Below are 18,469 nucleotides of genomic sequence, written 5' to 3'. Positions count from 1 at the left end.
CACACACACTCTCACACACTCTCACACACTCTCACACACTCTCACACACTCTCACACACTCTCACACACTCTCTCACGCTCTCTCTCACGCTCTCTCTCACGCTCTCTCTCACGCTCTCTCACGCTCTCTCTCACGCTCTCTCTCACGCTCTCTCTCACGCTCTCTCTCACGCTCTCTCTCACGCTCTCTCTCACGCTCTCTCACGCTCTCTCTCTCACGCTCTCTCTCTCACGCTCTCTCTCTCACGCTCTCTCTCTCACGCTCTCTCTCTCACGCTCTCTCTCTCGTGCTCTCTCTCTCGCTCTCTCACACACACACACTCTCACACACTCTCTTTCACACTCTCTCTCACGCTCTCTCACGTGCTCTCTCACGTGCTCTCTCACGCGCTCTCTCACGTGCTCTCTCACGCGCTCTCTCACGCGCTCTCTCACGCGCTCTCTCACGCGCTCTCTCACGCTCTCTCTCACGCTCTCTCTCACGCTCTCTCACGCTCTCTCTCACGCTCTCTCTCACGCTCTCTCTCACGCTCTCTCTCACGCTCTCTCTCACGCTCTCTCTCTCGCTCTCTCTCACACACACACTCTCACACACTCTCACACACTCTCTCACACTCACACACTCATGAACTCACTCACACACTCAAGAACTCACACACACTCACTCTCTCTCTCTCTCTCTCTCTCTCTCTCTCTCTCTCTCTCTCTCTCTCTCTCACACACACACACCTCTTTCACACACCCACACACATACACACACCTCTCTCTCTCTCACACACACACACACACTGAATCGTAACCTTTGACTTGTGCTTGTGTAGATGATAACTGCAATGGGCCGCTGACTAACGGAGGTCGAAGGTCAAGCCGACGGGCAGCTGCGCTGCTGGACAAGCAGGAGGGGGCGGAGTCAGAGAGCTCAGAGTCTTCATCCTCTTCTTCCTCTACATCTTCATCTTCTTCCTCATCATCGTCTTCCTCCTCATCCTCCTCAGAGAGTGAAGGCAGTGATGCGGAGGTGGGCGGGTTCACGGAGGGTGGTGACCACGACTACAGCAAGGCGCCCCGCCTCTCGCACGCACGCACAGTTGCCACGGCAGCAATCACTGTGAGCAGCACCACTGCAAAACGCAAGAGGAGAGGAGGAGAGGAAGAGGAGGAGGAGGAGGAGGAAGAAGAGGAAGAGGAGGAGGAGGAGTGTGTGAAACGAGTGCGAAGGGAAGAGGGCGACGACGAAGACGAGGAGGAGGAGCCAGAAGATGAGGAGGAGGAGCCAGAAGAGGAGGAGGAGGAGCTTGAGGAGGAAGAGGAGGGGCTTGAGGAGGAAGAGGAAGGCGGGGCCACGCCTCCACAGCCTCTGGCCACGTCTGGTAGAGGCCAGAGGACAAATCGGAGGACAGCAAAACCGGGGCGGGTAAAGACGCGTAACCAGGGGCGACGGACCGTTCTTTATAACGACGACTCTGAGGAGGAGGGCGGGGCCGACCCACTGAACCTGGGGAGGTCGCGGTCGGGTCGCGTGCGCCGCATGACTGAGAGAGCCCGGGTCAGCCACCTCATGGGCTGGACACACTGACCTCTGAACCCACCTCAGACTCACTACAGCAAACTGCAGGGATTTGTTTGTTTGTTTGTTTGTTTATTAGTCGCTGTTACAACCATGTTGATGTTTATGTACAGGTTAATGTTTTTTCTTGTGTTGCTATAGCGACTTTGTTTACGACTCTGGATTATGGTGCTGCCTCCATCCTGCTCTGGTTTCCATGGAAATGACTCTTGTCAACCAAACAGCCTTATTCTGGTCCAGAGTACTGAGACTCCCTCCATCTCTCTCTCTCTCTCTCTCTCTCTCTCTCTCTCTCTCCCCATCACTATAATAATGGTGTTCCTGGTCAGGGACAGTGGGTCTTTATTACCCAGTGTGTTGGGTTAACCCAGTGTGGTGCTCCTGTTGCATGAACGATGGTGCTGTTCCCCTCTAACCCTGCACATGCCCTCTCTCTCTCCCTCTCTCTCTCTCCCTCCCTCTCTCTCTCTCCCCTCTCCTCTGCCCAATCTTCGTGCAGTGACACTAAAGCCACATTGATTTCAGTGCACATGAGTCACCCAACATGAGTTCACTAGCTCAGTCCAACAGTGATGTGACCTCCATTGGTGAATGTTGTCTTGTTATAAAGAACTGGATTGCTCAAAGCGTTTCCTACTTTCTCTCTGTCCTCCTCTCTCTCAGCCTCTGACAGCTGATGCATTAATTGCTTCCAAGTTGTAATCTTTATGCCCATAGATACACAGAGGGTCTGGAGACTCAAAAATACACACACACTGAAGACTGTTTTTAAATTGGAGTATATTTATATATTTTTTCACTGTTGTATTAGACATTTTGTGATTCAGTCTCATCTCTATATACATAGAGAAATCAAGCTCGTACAGTAATGTTTGCACAAGTTATAGGAATATCTGGCAGCTCATTGGGTGGGCTTTGAATACTGGCTCCTCATTGGTTGAGACGCTTAACAAACCAGACATGGATACCCTCAAATCTGTTTGTTTTTGTTTGTTGGTGTGTTTGTGGATTCCGTTTTGTTTTTAGCTTGACTTTTCTCACATTGATTGAGAAACCTGCCGTTGTTTTTCTGATTTGGCCTGTGAGGTTAAGGGTGCCCATGCAGGACAAACCTGCTTGACTTCACGCGGGACGACCTGCTCAGTCAGGACGCCCCCCCCCCCCCCCCCACGTCACTCCGGCTTTTGTTGTCACTCTTTTGTTACTCTTTTGTTGTACTCGTATGTTACTAGAATTATTGTTATTTTCCATTTGTTTGCATCATGAAGCATTTTCCTTCAGAGTTGTAACTGCGTCTTACAGCATTACTGGGCCATAACACCACGTGTGGCTATTGGCTTTGTGCTGTTCAGCCATTATATGGTAGAGAGATGTTCGTTGATGGGACCTCTAATATATGAATGTAGCGTAAACCACGTCTCCTGATGTGATCACTTTCTCCTGCTTGCTCTCTCTCTCTCTCTCTCTCTCTCTCTCTCTCATTCACTCTCTCTCTCTCATTCACTCTCTTACGTTTTGCCAATCACAAATCAATGAATTATTTTGGTTTTCAGAGTTTTATAACTAATTTACATTTGACCAAAAACGGAGGAAGGAAATTTCATTTTTATTCTTTTCAATTTGATATATTGTTGACAATTATCTATCTTGGCTGTCGGGTGACAGCAGTCAGTAATCTGGACTGGTATCTTATATTTTCTCTGAATGTGCTTACATCATATTTGGCTGTTATATGGTGTGTACTGAAGTCCATTTGTGGCCATTTTGAGAAGTATTCAGGAAAAATCTAACTATCTTAAAGCCCTGATTCCTCCGTCTCCATGAAAGGGGCGTTATTTCTTCACATGGTTTGTAAGCGGGTGTGGCCGCCCTGATCTGATCCGGTGTGGGTGTGGCCGCCCTGATCCGGTGTGGGTGTGGCCGCCCTGATTCGGTGTCTGTTGGGTTCACACTGGCTGGGGACCAAATCAGGAGCTCGTTATGCGAATTCTCATTTTGTCTGATATTCAGTCTGTGCGAATGCTGTGATATTTGATGAATATCATGGTGGTTATTTAGAGCTCTGGCGTAATAAAGATGTGATGTGTTCAGTGCTTAAGCGTTAAACGTCACTATCGCAAAACGTCTCGGTCTGTAGGATGTGGTCAGCGATGTTGCACTGTAAAGGCAATATTATCATATATAGAGATATTTCTTAAAAATAGGCTTATATCTTGTTTGATGATGCAATATCACCCTGCCCCAGTGTAGGGGTGTGGCCAGACACGGCCCTGCCCCAGTATAGGGGTGTGGCCAGACACGGCCCTGCCCCAGTGTAGGGGTGTGGCCAGACATGGCCCTGCCCCTCCTCCTGTTTGCCCAAAGATCAATTCTTCTATTTCCCTCCACAATTCTTTTTTCTAACTTGAGTGTGTACATGTAGCTAAGGGCCAGTTCAGATGATGATGATGATGATGATGATGATGAAAACCTGATAGATGTAATAAACTTGCCTTTTTTTTTTTTCTTTTTTTCTTCTTTTTTTTTTTTACACATTTTCTGATAATTTTTTTTTTTTTTTTTTTTTTTAATAAAGCAGTAAATCTATGTGTTCTCACTCTGAACTCTTCTGACTGACATTGGGGGGGAAAGCATATGTACTTCGCAAAGGGGGCACGTGATCCGGTATTTAGAGGGGGGGCGGGTGCGGTTCAGGTCACGTGATGTAAGCAGCGCCCGACCACGTGACCGAGGCGTCATCGCAGTGTTTGAGAAGACGGAAGTGAACGTGCTGGTGTTTCTGGAGACACAAACATCTGAAGAGTCTTTGTCCTGTGAGTCCTGATCTCCACAATTAAGAGACATCATGCCCAACATGGAGCGTATCCTTTCATACCAACCGGCCTGGCCTGTCCGGGAAGACCGTGTTGGGCCTGGTGAGTGTGTTGGTTTGGTGTTGGGTTGGTGTTGGGGGTTCAGTCCCGTGTTCAGAGTGATCGAGCACTGGCGACGTTATATTTCTGATAATACAGCGACATTACACAGCTTTATTAATCATTAATTCATTAGAAAGATTTATTAACGAGCTAACGCGGCTTTGTATTTATGTAAACAGACCCGAGAAGATGGATGCAGTTTTCTTTTAATATATAGTTACCATTTAACCGGGGTTTAATACACTAACAGTAATGTAAGTGTTTAACTATGATTTAATGCGACAACAGTTATATATATGTATGTATATATAACTGGTTTGCGTCGACAAGAGCACAGTAGAGCAGTATTACGTCCCCACGGAGTTAGTGACGTCACTTACCTGCGCTACAGGTAAGGTCGGTTTTGTCCCGTAAGCAGCAGTAGACTCTTTGACTGTAACTATTCAGAGTTTCACATATAAACATTAGAATACCTAATCTTCTTTTGAAACTATAAAAACTTTTATGTTTATTTAAAATGCCCAGGTATTAAATTAGTTTAACACACTTCCCGTTGACCCCTTGACGCGCGAGCACAGAGAATCTGTTTAACCTGAAGTTTGCGGCCAAAGAGCTACAGAGGAGCTCCAAGAAATGTGACAAAGAGGAGAAGGCCGAGAAGGCCAAAGTGAAGAAGGTGAGTTCACCACCGCTCCTCTGTTCTCCACGGTTCATCTCCACTCTCGTCAACACCACGACCATGATGTTCACAAGCACCACGATCTCCAGTGTTGCATCACCAGATTAAAAGTTGAAGTATTGAAGCGCTAAAATGTATGTGATCTTGTGTCTGTGTGTGTGGTGAGTTTAATCCTGCTCATGGAGGCTCTGGTGGACATTTATAGACGAGTCCCAGATACTGTGTGTGGTGTATGTGCAGGTGTGTTTATTACCTCTGTGTGTGTGTGTGTGTAGGCAATTCAAAAGGGCAACATGGAAGTGGCTCGTATCCATGCAGAAAACGCCATCAGACAGAAGAACCAATCAGTGAACTTCCTCAGGATGAGCGCCAGAGTGGACGCTGTGGCAGCAAGGGTTCAGACAGCAGTGACCATGAACAAGGTTCACACACACACAGTGATGGGGGGAAAAGTTCATCCATACACAAGGACACATTTTGGCAATGTCATTTCAGGAATGTTTGAAAATAATGAATCCTTTTATGACCTCTGACCTTTGTTCTGACAGGTCACAAAGTCCATGGCAGGAGTGGTGAAAGGGATGGATGCAACGTTGAAGAGCATGAATCTTGAGAAGGTACGTACGTGTGTGTGTGTGTGTGTGTGTGTGTGTGCTTTGCCAATCTCAGTGTAATAGCACTGTGTTTTCATTGGTTAGATCCTATTTTTTGTATAATTACATTATTCTTATTGGTCAGATCTCATCTCTGATGGACAAATTTGAGAGGCAGTTTGAAACACTTGATGTTCAGACACAACAGATGGAGGACACCATGAGCAGCACTACAACCCTGACTACCCCACAGGTAACACACACACACACAACCCTGACTACCCCACAGGTAACACACACACACAACCCTGACTACCCCACAGGTAACACACACACACAACCCTGACTACCCCACAGGTAACACACACACACACACACTCATACACATCACAATAACATTCACATACACTCACCCGCCACTTTATTAGGTACACCTTGCTAGTACCGGGTTGGACCCCCTTTTGCCTTCAGAACTGTCTTAATCCTTCATGGAAGATTCAACAAGGTACTGGAAACATTCCTCAGAGATTCTGGTCCATATTGACATGATAGCATCACACAGTTGCTGCAGATTTGTCAGCTGCACATCCATGATGTGAATCTCCCGTTCCACCACATCCCAAAGGTGCTCTATTGGATTGAGATCTGGTGACTGTGTAGGCCATTCGAGTACAGTGAACTCATTGTTGTGTTCAAGAAACCAGTCTGAGATGTTTTATGACATGGTGCGTTATCCTGCTGGTGGTATCCATCAGAAGATGGGTACACTGTGGTCATAAAGGGATGGACATGGTCAGCAACAATACTCGGTTAGGCTGTGGTGTTGACACGATGCTCTATTGGTACTAATAGGCCAAAAGTGTGTCAGGAAAATATCCCCCACACCATTGCACCACCACCACCAGCCTGAATCGTTGATACAAGGCAGGATGGATCCATGCTTTCATGTTGTTGATGCCAGATTCTGACCCTACTATCCGAACGTCTCAGCAGAAATAGACTAGAATAGACTCATCAGGCCAGGCAACGTTTTTCCAATCTTCTATTGTCCAATTTTGGTGAGCCTGTGTGAATTGTAGCCTCAGTTTCCTGTTCTTAGCTGACAGGAGTGGCACCCGGTGTGGTCTTCTGCTGTTGTAGCCCATCCACCGCAAGGTTTGATGTATTGTGTGTTCAGAGATGCTCTTCTGCATGACTCAGTTGTAACGACTGGTTATTTGAGTTACTGTTGCCGTTCTATCAGCTTGAACCAGTCTGGCCATTCTCCTCTGACCTCTGACATCAACAAGGCATTTGCGCCCACACAACTGCCACTCACTGGATATTTTCTCTTTTTCTGACCATCCTTTGTAAACCCTAGAGATGGTTGTGTGTGAAAATCCCAGTAGATCAGCAGTTTCTGAAATACTCAGACCAGCCCGTCTGGCACCAACAACCATGCCACATTCAAAGTCACTTAAATCACCTTTCTTCCCCATTCTGATGCTCGGTTTGAACAGCAGCAGATCGTCTTGGCCATGTCTACATGTCTAAATGTATTTAGTTGCTGCCATGTGATTGGCTAATTCGACATTTGTGTTAATGAGCAGTTGTACAGGTGTACCTAATAATAAAGTGGCTGGTGAGTGTATATTCACACACATTCAGACATAAACATGTAAATGTACTGGCAGTGCTGTATCTAACCCTAACCCTGTCTTGTCTTTCAGGGCCAAGTGGACTCCCTGATGCAGGAGATGGCGGATGAAGCAGGGTAAGAATGTCACATGCTCCAACCCCTAACCCTAGAAACATACCCTAATCCCTAACCCTAGAAATATACCCTAGTCCCTAACCCTAGAAACATATGCTAGAAATATACCCAAAATACATGCCCCAACCCCTAACCCTAGAAACATACGCTAGAAATATACCCTAAATACATGCCCCAACCCCTAACCCTAGAAACATACGCTAGAAATATACCCTAAGCACATGCCCCAACCCCTAACCCTAGAAACATACCCTAGTCCCTAACGCGTGTGTGTGTGCTTGTGTTCATATGTGTTTGTTCACTTGTGCTTCTGTGTGTGTCTAGCTTGGATCTCAACATGGAGCTTCCCCAGGGACAGACAGGAACAGTGGCTAGCAGTGTGGCCTCCACAGAGCAGGTAACACACACACACACACACACACAACACACACACTTGTGGCACCTCTCCCCCCCCAGCCACTGTTTATTGGACGGTGCCATCTGCTGTATATTTATTATACTGCACTTGAATACATAATCTTTACACTGGGTAGAGAATAGAAACGTTCATAAATATAGATACAGCCATCGCTGTATTGATTCATATTTCCATAAGAGTGTTTTCATGTTATATTACCGTTTTTGATATTCTGTAACACCACATATTCTTCTTCACTGTCAGGTTATTATATGTAGTGAATAAAGTAGTTTATTCTAATCTCTCTGTCTCTCTCTGTCTGTCTCTCTCTCTCTCTCCCTAGGATGAGCTTTCTCAGAGACTGGCTAAACTCAGAGACCAGATGTGATCCGATCCCTGTGTTTGACTGTGTGTGAGGGAGTGATTGTGTGTGTGTGTGTGTGTGTGTGTGTGTGTGTGTGTGTGTGTGTGTGTGTGTGTGTGCTGTGTTTCGTCTCAATCTGAAGGCCTGAATTTCATTTTGTGCCATTTTTGTTATTAGTGACTCTTGGGTACTCTGTCCACACAAAGATGATTTTGTGTCAAGTGCTGTCATTTAGCCTCTGATCTTTTAGCATTTTATCTATCTCGTATGTGAACCCTGGCCCCTCCCACTGGGAGGTGTGTCCTTGTGTTTGACTGGTGTTGTGTAAGCTCCACCTCTTTCTTGTGACGATGCAGGAGGTTTAGCACTGTGGGACTGACTCCGGGGTCAAAGGCCAAGCTCACTGTTATGCAAATATGAGGGCAGCTTCAGCTTTAATGGGGTCAGCCCTCCCCCACAATGCTGGAGGTCAGAGTTCACGCCTCTTCTCTGGACATCTGCCCATCCAAAACTCTTTCTGTGGACAGACACCAAGCCGTTAGAAGCAGTTCTACCCAGAAGGCTCGGCAGAGAAACACTTTGATGATGAAGATGGGGTTTATTGCTCATTCTCCCTGACATTATGTAACACTTTATCTACGGTCTTGATTTATAACGCCAGAATGCAGATTATCAAGAGAACTGCTCTTAACTGTCAAAATAATTTACATTATGCTAATTAGTAGCGCACAGGACTGTTTTCCTTCATTAGCATTTCTTCGTTAGTATTTATCAGGTATTGATGGCTCGGCCTCCTTGCATGATGTATGTTTCCAATGAAACCAAACTGTTGGTATACTCATTTGTATCTGTGAGTGCAGGATTTCTAGCTGTTGAATTAAACCAGGTCTCAGACCAAATTACACTGAGTGGTGATTCTCCTGTTGAGAGTTCCATGTCTAGGCTGTTATTAGCTCCTACGGAGGTGTTATAATGCAGCTATGTCAGGTGGTTATAAGTACAGTCTGCAGATAAAGTGTTTGAGAATGATCTCTGTAGTCCTGGATGTTTGCTTCAGTTTATGAAATGATTTCAGAACGTGCAGAGTCCACAGAGATTGTGGGATGTGTCTAAACCTTCTCCCCCAGGCCACTGCTTGACCTGTGTTTCTCGTACCACGTTACAGCGATGTGAAAGTGTTGACTCATGTAGTTGTTCTGGGAGCCCACATTCATGTTGGAGGACACTTCCTAATCAGCCAGACCCTGAGAGGACTTGGAGATGTTTATTGCAGTTAAAATGGTTTGTTCCTTGGTAACGAGGTGGTTCAAATATGGAAGCTTTAACACCAAATCTCAGATATTTATTTTTCTCTTTATTAGATTACATTATCCATATCAGATATTAATATTATCTTTCTGTTTTGGTTTCATACTTGTTTTGGGGGTGCACTGTCTGTTGATAAAGGATCAAAATAAATATTTTATAACATTTATTACCTCTCTGTTTGTTTGTTTATCTTTGTGTAGGAATACTGTTTTGTCTTTGCACTGAGTAGCATCAGTATCTCTGAACTAGAGCCAAAACTTATGACTGATCCACTGGGTTCAGAATTAGTCAAGCAAAAGACTCTGATTGGTCCTTTGGGTTTTAATAGAGCAGAGTGAAGGGTTGTGATTGGTCTACTGGGTTCAGGATCAGCAGTGCAGAGTGTTGTTATTGGTTCATTGAGTTTGTTCTGGTGTTGTTCCCAGTAGAATCTGATGTCACTCTCCTGTGCAACACTTGGAAAAGTCTGAATGGTAGAAACACGTACACTGATAATTCAAAATCACCACTATCAATTATACACTGAGAAAAAGCAGCTAGATTTAGTACTTTTCACAGCACATGAGAGAATTTGAACATGAACACGACTGCTCCTCTAATCTGGGAGTTGGGTGTCGGAGGGAGCTGGAACCCTGTCAGAGATAAAGATGTAAGATATGGAAACTGCTGTCATTACTGAGTTATATAAACATATTATGCTGATATTATGTATTTATTTATCCGGTCGTGTGTGCACTGAGTGTAAGGAGTGGTGTGTGTGTGTGTGTGTGTGTGTGTGTGTGTGTGTACTGAGTGTAAGGAGTGGTGTGTGTGTGTGTGTGTGTGTGTGTGTGTGTGTGTGTACTGAGTGTAAGGAGTCTTGTGTGTGTGTGTACTGAGTGTAAGGAGTCTTGTGTGTGTGTGTACTGAGTGTAAGGAGTCTGGTGTGTGTGTACTGAGTGTAAGGAGTCTGGTGTGTGAGTGTACTGAGTGTAAGGAGTCTGGTGTGTGTGTGTGTGTGTACTGAGTGTAAGGAGTGGTGTGTGTGTGTACTGAGTGTAATGAGTCGTGTGTGTGTACTGAGTGTAAGGAGTCTGGTGTGTGTGTGTGTGTGTGTAAGGAGTGGTGTGTGTTCATTCTTCTCTGGTCATCCACTGTGATGACGCTCTTTCAGTGTCCAGTTTATGGGTTCTGCCTTTTAAGTCGTCTTTCCTTGGGACCTGTTATTTTAATTAGATAATCTCTCTCCTCTCCCCCTCCCTCTCTCTCTCTCTCTCTCCTTTCCTGACTTTCTTTCCACCCACACTGTTGTGTGAGGTGGTAGTGATGTGACATCACTGAGCAGGTTGATGGAGTGCTGGATCGTATTGACACCACTTATATTCAGTTGTGCATGTGTGAACTCTTTTTGGAGGTATACAGAATGGGAGTGTGTATCATAGTTAGTGTGTGTTTGTGTCTAAGATTACGGTGTTACCTGTCATCCTGAACAAGACAGACCAGCAACAGGTATGTGAACACACACACACACACGTTAGTCCCTATTTCATACACATAATTTTAATGGTTATTTTGTTTTTTATGATCAGGATGGAGTCTCCTATGTAATTATTTATCTACTGATAAACTGTCATGTATAATGTCTTTGTACTGAACTTGCAAGTATTAAGGTGTCCTGGATCTTTATGGACACTTATGAATGTCCAGCTCATGCTTTCTGTTTGGGTGTAAAGACCCTTTAGTGTGAAATAGTGGCGCTTGTGTGGGGTAAACAGCAGGGTTCATCAGCACTGGGTGCTTGTGTGTGTTTGAGAGAGATGACCAACCATAGTGACAGAATCTCCTGAGATCACACAGACCGTATGTGTGGGGGCCTGTGGGAGGTTTCTCTGTGCAGCGAGGAGTGTCTGGGGTTTCTTTAATGATCAGGACAATTAGCAAAACAATGTTCAACACTTCAACGCCATCCGTTCATCCCTTCAAGCTTCCACATTGTCATCAAATTTATTGGTGAATCAAACTCGAAACCAGTTTGCCAATCGGATGAGACGTTATTTCTGCAGGTAGTCTTGCCACCAGAGAGGTAACGCTCACTGCTGTGGTATAACAAATGCACATAGCTAATCTCCATCATATAAACTCCTCAATGTGAGATGGATCTATATAACGCAGAACCTGTTCCCCAAGTCAGATACAGATCAAGTAGATGTGGTGAGTCAGACTCGGAGGCATGTGTAGGACACATGAGCAGGAGGTTATGGAGAAGGGTGAGGTGAGAGGGCAAATAAACAACCCCATATCAGCACCAGAGGACAGGAAACCGGGTAGAGGCACAGGAGGGCAAGATGAGGGGGTAAATCCAGCCACACACACAGGTCAAAACACCAACGATCATACAGGTAAGGAGGAGAAACGCTCGGGATGCTCACAGCAGTAGGGGCAACACTTCACACTGACCCTTCTGTGGGATGGTTGATATGGGGCCCATAATGAGCGGCAGGTGGATGATGTGGTCAAAGTCACATTTATTTACATAGTGTTTTTTACAACACATGTCACAAAGCAGCTGTATGGTTCGTATGGGTCATATGGGTCATATGGGTGGTCACGTGGGACTAATATGCAGGGGATGAGGACCTCTGGTGGTGAGGCCGGGAATCGTAGACTCTATTACTGACAGAACTCCACACTCCCTAATAGTGATGCCCCATAAGGAATGTGTGTGTGTGTGTGCGCAGTATGACAGGGCAGGCTGCAGTAGAGAGGTCTCTCTCCTCCCATCGTCTGTCTGTCAGGAGCACACTGGAAGAGGACAGGGCAGAGAGCAGCCTTAGTAGGTCAGTGTGTACAGGACCCACTCTAACCCTATCTGTGTGTGTGTGTGTGTGCAGGACCCACTCTCTAACCCTTTCTGTGTGTGTGTGTACAGGACCCACTCTAACCCTATGTGTGTGTGTGTGTGTGTGTGCAGGACCCACTCTCTAACCCTTTCTGTGTGTGTGTGTGTGTGTACAGGACCCACTCTAACCCTATGTGTGTGTGTGTAGGACCCACTCTCTAACCCTTTCTGTGTGTGTGTGTACAGGACCCACTCTAACCCTATCTCTGTGTGTGTATGTGAGTGTGCAGGACCCACTCTCTAACCCTATCTGTGTGTGTGTGTGTTTGTATGTGTTTGTGTGTGTGTGTGTGTGTGTGTGTACAGAGATGATGACACGTCCTCTGAGCTGCAGCGTGTGGCTGCTCTTGAGCCCCCAGACACGGTGTCCCACAACTCCTTCAGAGGCAGGGGAGCACTGTCCAGGTACCACACACACACACATACATACACACACACACACACACACACCTGATCCACTGGAACGCTCCACCATTAGAGTTCTGACTACTGTATGGGTGTAATGAGAGTTCTCCAGCCAGGTACTGTGACACTACTCAGGGTGTCCTTCATCTCTCCTCCACCTCTAATCTCCTTCATCTCTTCAGGGTTACAGGGGCTCCTCTTGCTCATCTAATGTCCTCCTAACAGGATGTCCAAAAACAAAACCAAACATCTTCAGATGGTTGATAACACTGGAGATCTCACTAGGAGTGAAGGACACCTCACCCCCAATGATTTCACTAGGAGTGAAGAACACCTCACTCCCATTCTTACGTCCTCACACTGGACACCTGTGCTGCTGCTGTCTCCGTGTCTGTGTCCTCCAGGCTGGTGACGCTGGTGGTGACCCTCAGAGAGTGGGCTCACCGGAGCCTGGTTGAGGAAGAGGAGCGGCCGGACTCCTTCCTCCAGCGCTTACGGGGGCCAGAGGTCACAGCTCCAGCCAATCAGAGCACAGACCAACCAGACAGCAGCAAAACCAACCCCAAACAAACTTTCAGGTACAGCACACAACATGCCTTAAGATACAAACACGCACAGACTCACACTAAAGTGTCAAATGATGTATGTGTTTGTGTGTGTAGGGAAAAATGGGCAGGGCTAATCCTCTCCCAGTCTGATGATGTGTATTATTACTGGTTATTCTTCATCGCTGTGGCTGTCCTCTATAACTGGGTCCTGCTGGTTGCCAGGTAACCAAAGTACACAATTAACCAATCATAGGACCAGGTAACATGGTGTTATGTAAACGTTTCCCACACAAACACCTTTACAGAACTACATGGCACTTTGACTGATTTTTTTTAAACCACAGCAGATTTCTAAAGTGATTCCTCATAGAAACATTCTCTTCCTCTCCTGTTTCTTTCTCTCCCTGTTTGTCTTCCCTCTCTCTCTCTACACCCCTCTTCCTCTCTCCATCTCTCTCTCTCTCTCTAGAGCATGTTTTGATGACCTACAATCTGAGAACGTTGTCTTGTGGCTGGTGCTGGATTATATGTGTGACATCATTTACATTTTAGACAGCTGTGTGAGACTAAGGACGGGTACAGTATATACACACATACTAACACATACACACGTCATTTACATTTTAGACAGCTGTGTGAGACTAAGGACGGGTACAGTATATACACACATACTAACACATACACACGTCATTTACATTTTAGACAGCTGTGTGAGACTAAGGATGGGTACAGTAAATACACATATACTAACACATACACACGTCATTTACATTTTAGACAGCTGTGTGAGACTAAGGACGGATACAGTATATACACACATACTAACACACATATACTAACACATACACACGTCATTAACATTTTAGACAGCTGTGTGAGACTAAGGACGGATACAGTATATACACACATACTAACACACATATACTAACACATACACACGTCATTTACATTTTAGACGTGTGAGACTAAGGACGGGTACAGTATATACACACATACTAACACATACACACGTCATTTACATTTTAGACAGCTGTGTGAGACTAAGGACGGGTACAGTAAATACACACATACTAACACACATATACTAACACATACACACGTCATTTACATTTTAGACAGCTGTGTGAGACTAAGGACGGGTACAGTATATACACACATACTAACACATACACACGTCATTTACATTTTAGACAGCTGTGTGAGACTAAGGACGGGTACAGTATATACACACATATACTAACACATACACACGTCATTTACATTTTAGACAGCTGTGTGAGACTAAGGACGGGTACAGTATATACACACATACTAACACACATATACTAACACACACACACACACACACACACGTCATTTACATTTTAGACAGCTGTATGAGACAGAAAAACGTACGCACACACTAACCCGCACACACACTACAACCATATACACTAACAAAATCAAATATACACTAACACACAAACAATTATTATTATTCTTTTCCCTATACTTAAATGTCTTCAGTGTATGGGGACAGTTAAACAGTGCTGGGAGAATAACCCAGGAATCCCCCCTCAAATCCTCAGGCTTCCTGGAACAGGGACTACTGGTGAAGGACTTAGTCAAGCTGAGGAAGAACTACACTGGAACGTTGCAGTTCAAACTGGACGTGTTGTCCATGGTGCCTACAGACCTGCTGTACACGGTGACGGGCGTAAACACTCCTCAGCTTCGCTTCAACCGACTGGTCCGCTTCTCTCGCATGTTCGAGTTCTTCGACCGCACAGAGACGCGCACCAACTACCCCAACGCCTTCCGCATCTGCAACCTCGTCCTCTACATCCTGGTCATCATCCACTGGAACGCCTGCATCTACTACGCCATCTCCAAGTCGCTGGGGCTGGGGTCGGATGAGTGGGTTTATCCCAACACCACAGACAGCGAGTTTGGCTCCCTGACGCACTGCTACGTGTACTGTTTCTACTGGTCCACGCTGACACTAACCACCATTGGGGAAATGCCACCACCTGTCAGAGACGAGGAGTTTGTGTTTGTTGTTTTCGACTTCCTGATCGGTGTCCTGATCTTTGCCACCATTGTCGGTAATGTGGGGTCAATGATCTCCAACATGAATGCCACTCGTGCGGAGTTCCAGGCACGGATCGACGCTGTTAAACACTACATGCACTTTCGGAAAGTGAATCGCAGCCTTGAGACGCACGTCATCAAGTGGTTCGACTATCTCTGGACCAATCAGAAAGCTGTGGACGAACAGGAGGTGCTGAAGAACCTTCCGGATAAGCTGCGTGCGGAAATCGCCATCAACGTCCACCTGAACACGCTGAAGAAGGTTCGTATCTTTCAGGACTGTGAAGCTGGCCTGCTGGTGGAGCTGGTCCTGAAACTGTGCCCCCAGGTGTACAGCCCTGGTGACTATATCTGCAGGAAGGGCGACATTGGGAAGGAGATGTACATAATAAAGGAGGGGAAGCTGGCTGTGGTGGCGGACGATGGCGTCACACAGTTTGCGCTGCTGACTGCTGGCGGCTGCTTTGGCGAAATCAGCATCCTGAACATCCAGGGAAGTAAGATGGGAAACCGCCGCACGGCCAACATCCGTAGCCTGGGCTACTCCGACCTCTTCTGCCTCTCCAAAGATGACCTCATGGAAGCTGTGAGTGAGTACCCCGACGCTCAGAAGGTTCTGGAAGACCGTGGGAGGGAGATCCTGAAGAAACAGGGTCTCCTGGATGAGAGTGCAGGGGCAGGAGGCCTGAGCACCATGGACACGGAGGAGAAGGTGGTGCGCTTGGATACGTCTCTGGACCTCCTGCAGACGCGCTTTTCACGCTTGTTAGGGGAGTTCACAACAACGCAGCGTCGGCTGAAGCAGCGAATCACGGCGCTGGAGAGGCAGCTGTGCAACACAGCGCTCGGGCTGTCGGACGACACGGAGGGAGACGCACACACTCGCACGCAGGCTGACGTACACACACACAGTGTGGAGAAGTGACCACATTAACTTCACAGCATGACATACTTGTGCTGTCTGCATGTCCTTCAACCCTGCCTGTGTGTAGGATAGTACTCAATTGTGCATATGTAAAACATAAATTTATATTTGTACTATGTAAAGTTCTTACGTGCTGTGCGTGTTTGAGTGAATGAATATGTAATCTGAAAAGTAAACTTGGAGGTGAACATCTGTGTCATTTTCACAGCTGTGTGAAAGCTGGTTACAGGGATCCAGGTGAAGTGACGACCTGGGCGCCATTTTACTGCGTCTGATATGACGTCAGCGCGTCGCCGTCTGCGCACCATTTCACTGCGTGCGAAATGACGTCATCGCGTCGCCGTTTGGGCGCCATTTCACTGCGTCGGCTGCAGCTGAAGCCGGCAAGATGGCGGCGAGCGTTTGATTTTTATTATTTTTTTAAATACATCTCCCCGGACTGAACATTTTATGCCGCTATCTTCTCACAGCTAGCTGGACGTCCGGAGGTTGTAGGTATTTTTAATAGAACAACATATTCGCCTGTATACGCCTGCCTTTCGGGACCAGAGAATGACTACGGAGGTTCTGAGGTGAGACGAAACAACGTTATGTCCGCTAAACACGGACCGAAGTACCGTTATGAAGAGCGCGCCGCCCCGCGGGTCCAGGTCCGGGTTAAAGATGCACATCTCTCTACATACTTCAATGTGGTGTAGCTGTCGTGTTTGTTTTAGCGTCCCTAGTCGGTCATAAACAAAACATGACATATGTTCTAGCTAGCTAGCTGTTAGCTAATACAATAACCAGAGACATTTTAACAAAGAATGTTGACCATAGACTAGCCAGAGATGTCTCCCTATGGGCAGTCTCCCTATGGCCAGGGTCGTCTCCCTATGTCCAGAGATGTCTCCCTATGTCCAGAGATGTCTCCCTATGGCCAGGGTCGTCTCCCTATGGCCAGAGATGTATCCCTATGGCCAGGGGGTTAGGGTTAGTCTCCTTAACTGGCACGTTAGTTACTTACATAACCCAAATGTCACTGATTATCATAAATTGCAATAAATTGTGTAATCCCGATCATCTTAACCATCAACCTAAAATTCTATTCACTATTGGCAAATATGATTTGAAACAGGAACAGGATAAAGTTGGCTAACTAGTTGGTTACCTTTATGTTGTTTAGTTATTTAGTTAAACCACTTTGTAGTGTGGATTCAGACCTTCTAAACTACAGTTTGAGACACTAGTCAGGTTAAGGGAAGGGTAGATGACCTGAAGACCACAGCTCAGCAGGAGTGTCTAAACCAAAATGAAGACTCCCAGCAGACTTGAGGCTCGCACAATTTTAGGAACAGTGTAGCAGTGCTGTGGTGTTGGTCTGCCATGCATACAGCATCCTCACGGTTCAATCTCTTTCACCCTTTAGAAGACCGATCAGCTTCTCAGTTCAACAGAACTCAAGTTAAGATTTTACAAGCTCTGCTCATCAGTTGTTTAGTTTAAAATGTCAACTTGCATCTCCATTACTTTCGTCGTATAGCCCAGTCACCAGGTCTGCACCAAAAAGTGGTTAAAACACCGTAGCTAGATGGCGCAGGAGTCGGTTGATCCAGAGGAATAGTAGCCTAGTCCTGTAACAGTGTACAAGCAAATATGTAAACGAAAAAGGATGAAATCATGAATATTCATTTAACATTTTCAACAATGAGTATCAGTAAATCTTGCACACAAATGTCCCTGAAGGGTTTCAGAATGTATAAGTTTAGCATAATGAGTTGATGTAGGTCTGTGTGTGTATGTCTGTGTGTCTAATTTGAACAAAGAAAATTTGATTAGGTGGTCTCTCAACGCAATTGACACTATTTTTTCCACGAGGAGTCATGGTGCGGGAGAACCCACATGTCCGGACGGACCGTTCTCATCTGGATATGTGTTTGACTCGTGGGGGACGTGGCGTAGTTTGTGTCTTGCGCCTCTCTCCCTGGAAGATGTTGAGGACGTGTAGGCCTACTTATTAGAAACTTTGATCACTGGGGTTCTGCTGGTTGGATTAGGCGTTGTCCTGGTGTATTGGAAAATTAAGAG

General features: G+C 46.1%; 4 protein-coding genes across 8 annotated transcripts in view; all 4 read left to right on the top strand.

The window, feature by feature from the left end:
• brwd3 (bromodomain and WD repeat domain containing 3) overlaps positions 1–4,028 on the top strand; it is a 42,573-nt gene extending 38,545 nt beyond the window's left edge. For all 3 annotated transcript variants that reach the window (XM_076991050.1, XM_076991051.1, XM_076991049.1), the window contains one exon: positions 822–4,028. In XM_076991050.1, the coding sequence (XP_076847165.1) occupies positions 822–1,576 (755 nt within the window). In that variant the 3' untranslated portion in view covers positions 1,577–4,028. The remainder of the gene's footprint in view (positions 1–821) is intronic.
• A 253-nt stretch (positions 4,029–4,281) lies between these two features.
• On the top strand, positions 4,282–9,742 carry chmp1b (charged multivesicular body protein 1B). The gene is made up of 8 exons (XM_076991046.1): positions 4,282–4,428; positions 5,061–5,158; positions 5,437–5,583; positions 5,710–5,778; positions 5,900–6,007; positions 7,464–7,507; positions 7,832–7,904; positions 8,248–9,742. The coding sequence occupies exons 1-8, from the start codon at positions 4,413–4,415 to the stop codon at positions 8,290–8,292; spliced, it is 600 nt and encodes a 199-aa protein (XP_076847161.1). The 5' UTR covers positions 4,282–4,412; the 3' UTR covers positions 8,293–9,742.
• A 1,986-nt stretch (positions 9,743–11,728) lies between these two features.
• Positions 11,729–16,619, top strand: cnga2b (cyclic nucleotide gated channel subunit alpha 2b). Its single transcript, XM_076991047.1, has 6 exons — positions 11,729–12,392; positions 12,761–12,859; positions 13,264–13,437; positions 13,522–13,629; positions 13,877–13,983; positions 14,976–16,619. Exons 1-6 carry the CDS (start codon positions 12,295–12,297, stop codon positions 16,400–16,402), a joined length of 2,013 nt encoding a protein of 670 aa, XP_076847162.1. The 5' UTR covers positions 11,729–12,294; the 3' UTR covers positions 16,403–16,619.
• A 127-nt stretch (positions 16,620–16,746) lies between these two features.
• Positions 16,747–18,469, top strand: part of atrxl (ATRX chromatin remodeler, like) — a 44,824-nt gene continuing 43,101 nt past the window's right edge. For 2 of the 3 annotated variants that reach the window (XM_076991030.1, XM_076991029.1), the window contains exon 1: positions 16,747–17,052. In XM_076991030.1, the coding sequence (XP_076847145.1) occupies positions 17,024–17,052 (29 nt within the window). In that variant the 5' untranslated portion in view covers positions 16,747–17,023. The remainder of the gene's footprint in view (positions 17,053–18,469) is intronic. The other variant, XM_076991033.1, reaches the window with a different exon arrangement.

The sequence above is a fragment of the Brachyhypopomus gauderio genome, unplaced genomic scaffold (genome assembly GCF_052324685.1).
Source record: "Brachyhypopomus gauderio isolate BG-103 unplaced genomic scaffold, BGAUD_0.2 sc80, whole genome shotgun sequence".
In the NCBI taxonomy this organism is placed as follows: Eukaryota; Metazoa; Chordata; class Actinopteri; order Gymnotiformes; family Hypopomidae; genus Brachyhypopomus; species Brachyhypopomus gauderio.
The sequence above is the reverse complement of the archived record's forward strand: the minus strand, read 5'-3'. Positions and strand labels throughout refer to the sequence as shown.

Bases quoted from the DNA above. Each gene is read 5' to 3' on its own strand.
- chmp1b (XM_076991046.1), top strand. The intron at 5,159-5,436 runs GTGAGTTCACCA...GTGTGTGTGTAG, and splicing joins AGAAGGCCAAAGTGAAGAAG to GCAATTCAAAAGGGCAACAT. The intron at 7,905-8,247 runs GTAACACACACA...CTCTCTCCCTAG, and splicing joins GTGTGGCCTCCACAGAGCAG to GATGAGCTTTCTCAGAGACT.
- cnga2b (XM_076991047.1), top strand. From the start codon at position 12,295: ATGACAGGGCAGGCTGCAGTAGAGAGGTCTCTCTCCTCCCATCGTCTG. The intron at 13,438-13,521 runs GTACAGCACACA...TTGTGTGTGTAG, and splicing joins AACCCCAAACAAACTTTCAG to GGAAAAATGGGCAGGGCTAA. The intron at 13,984-14,975 runs GTACAGTATATA...TCAAATCCTCAG, and splicing joins CTGTGTGAGACTAAGGACGG to GCTTCCTGGAACAGGGACTA.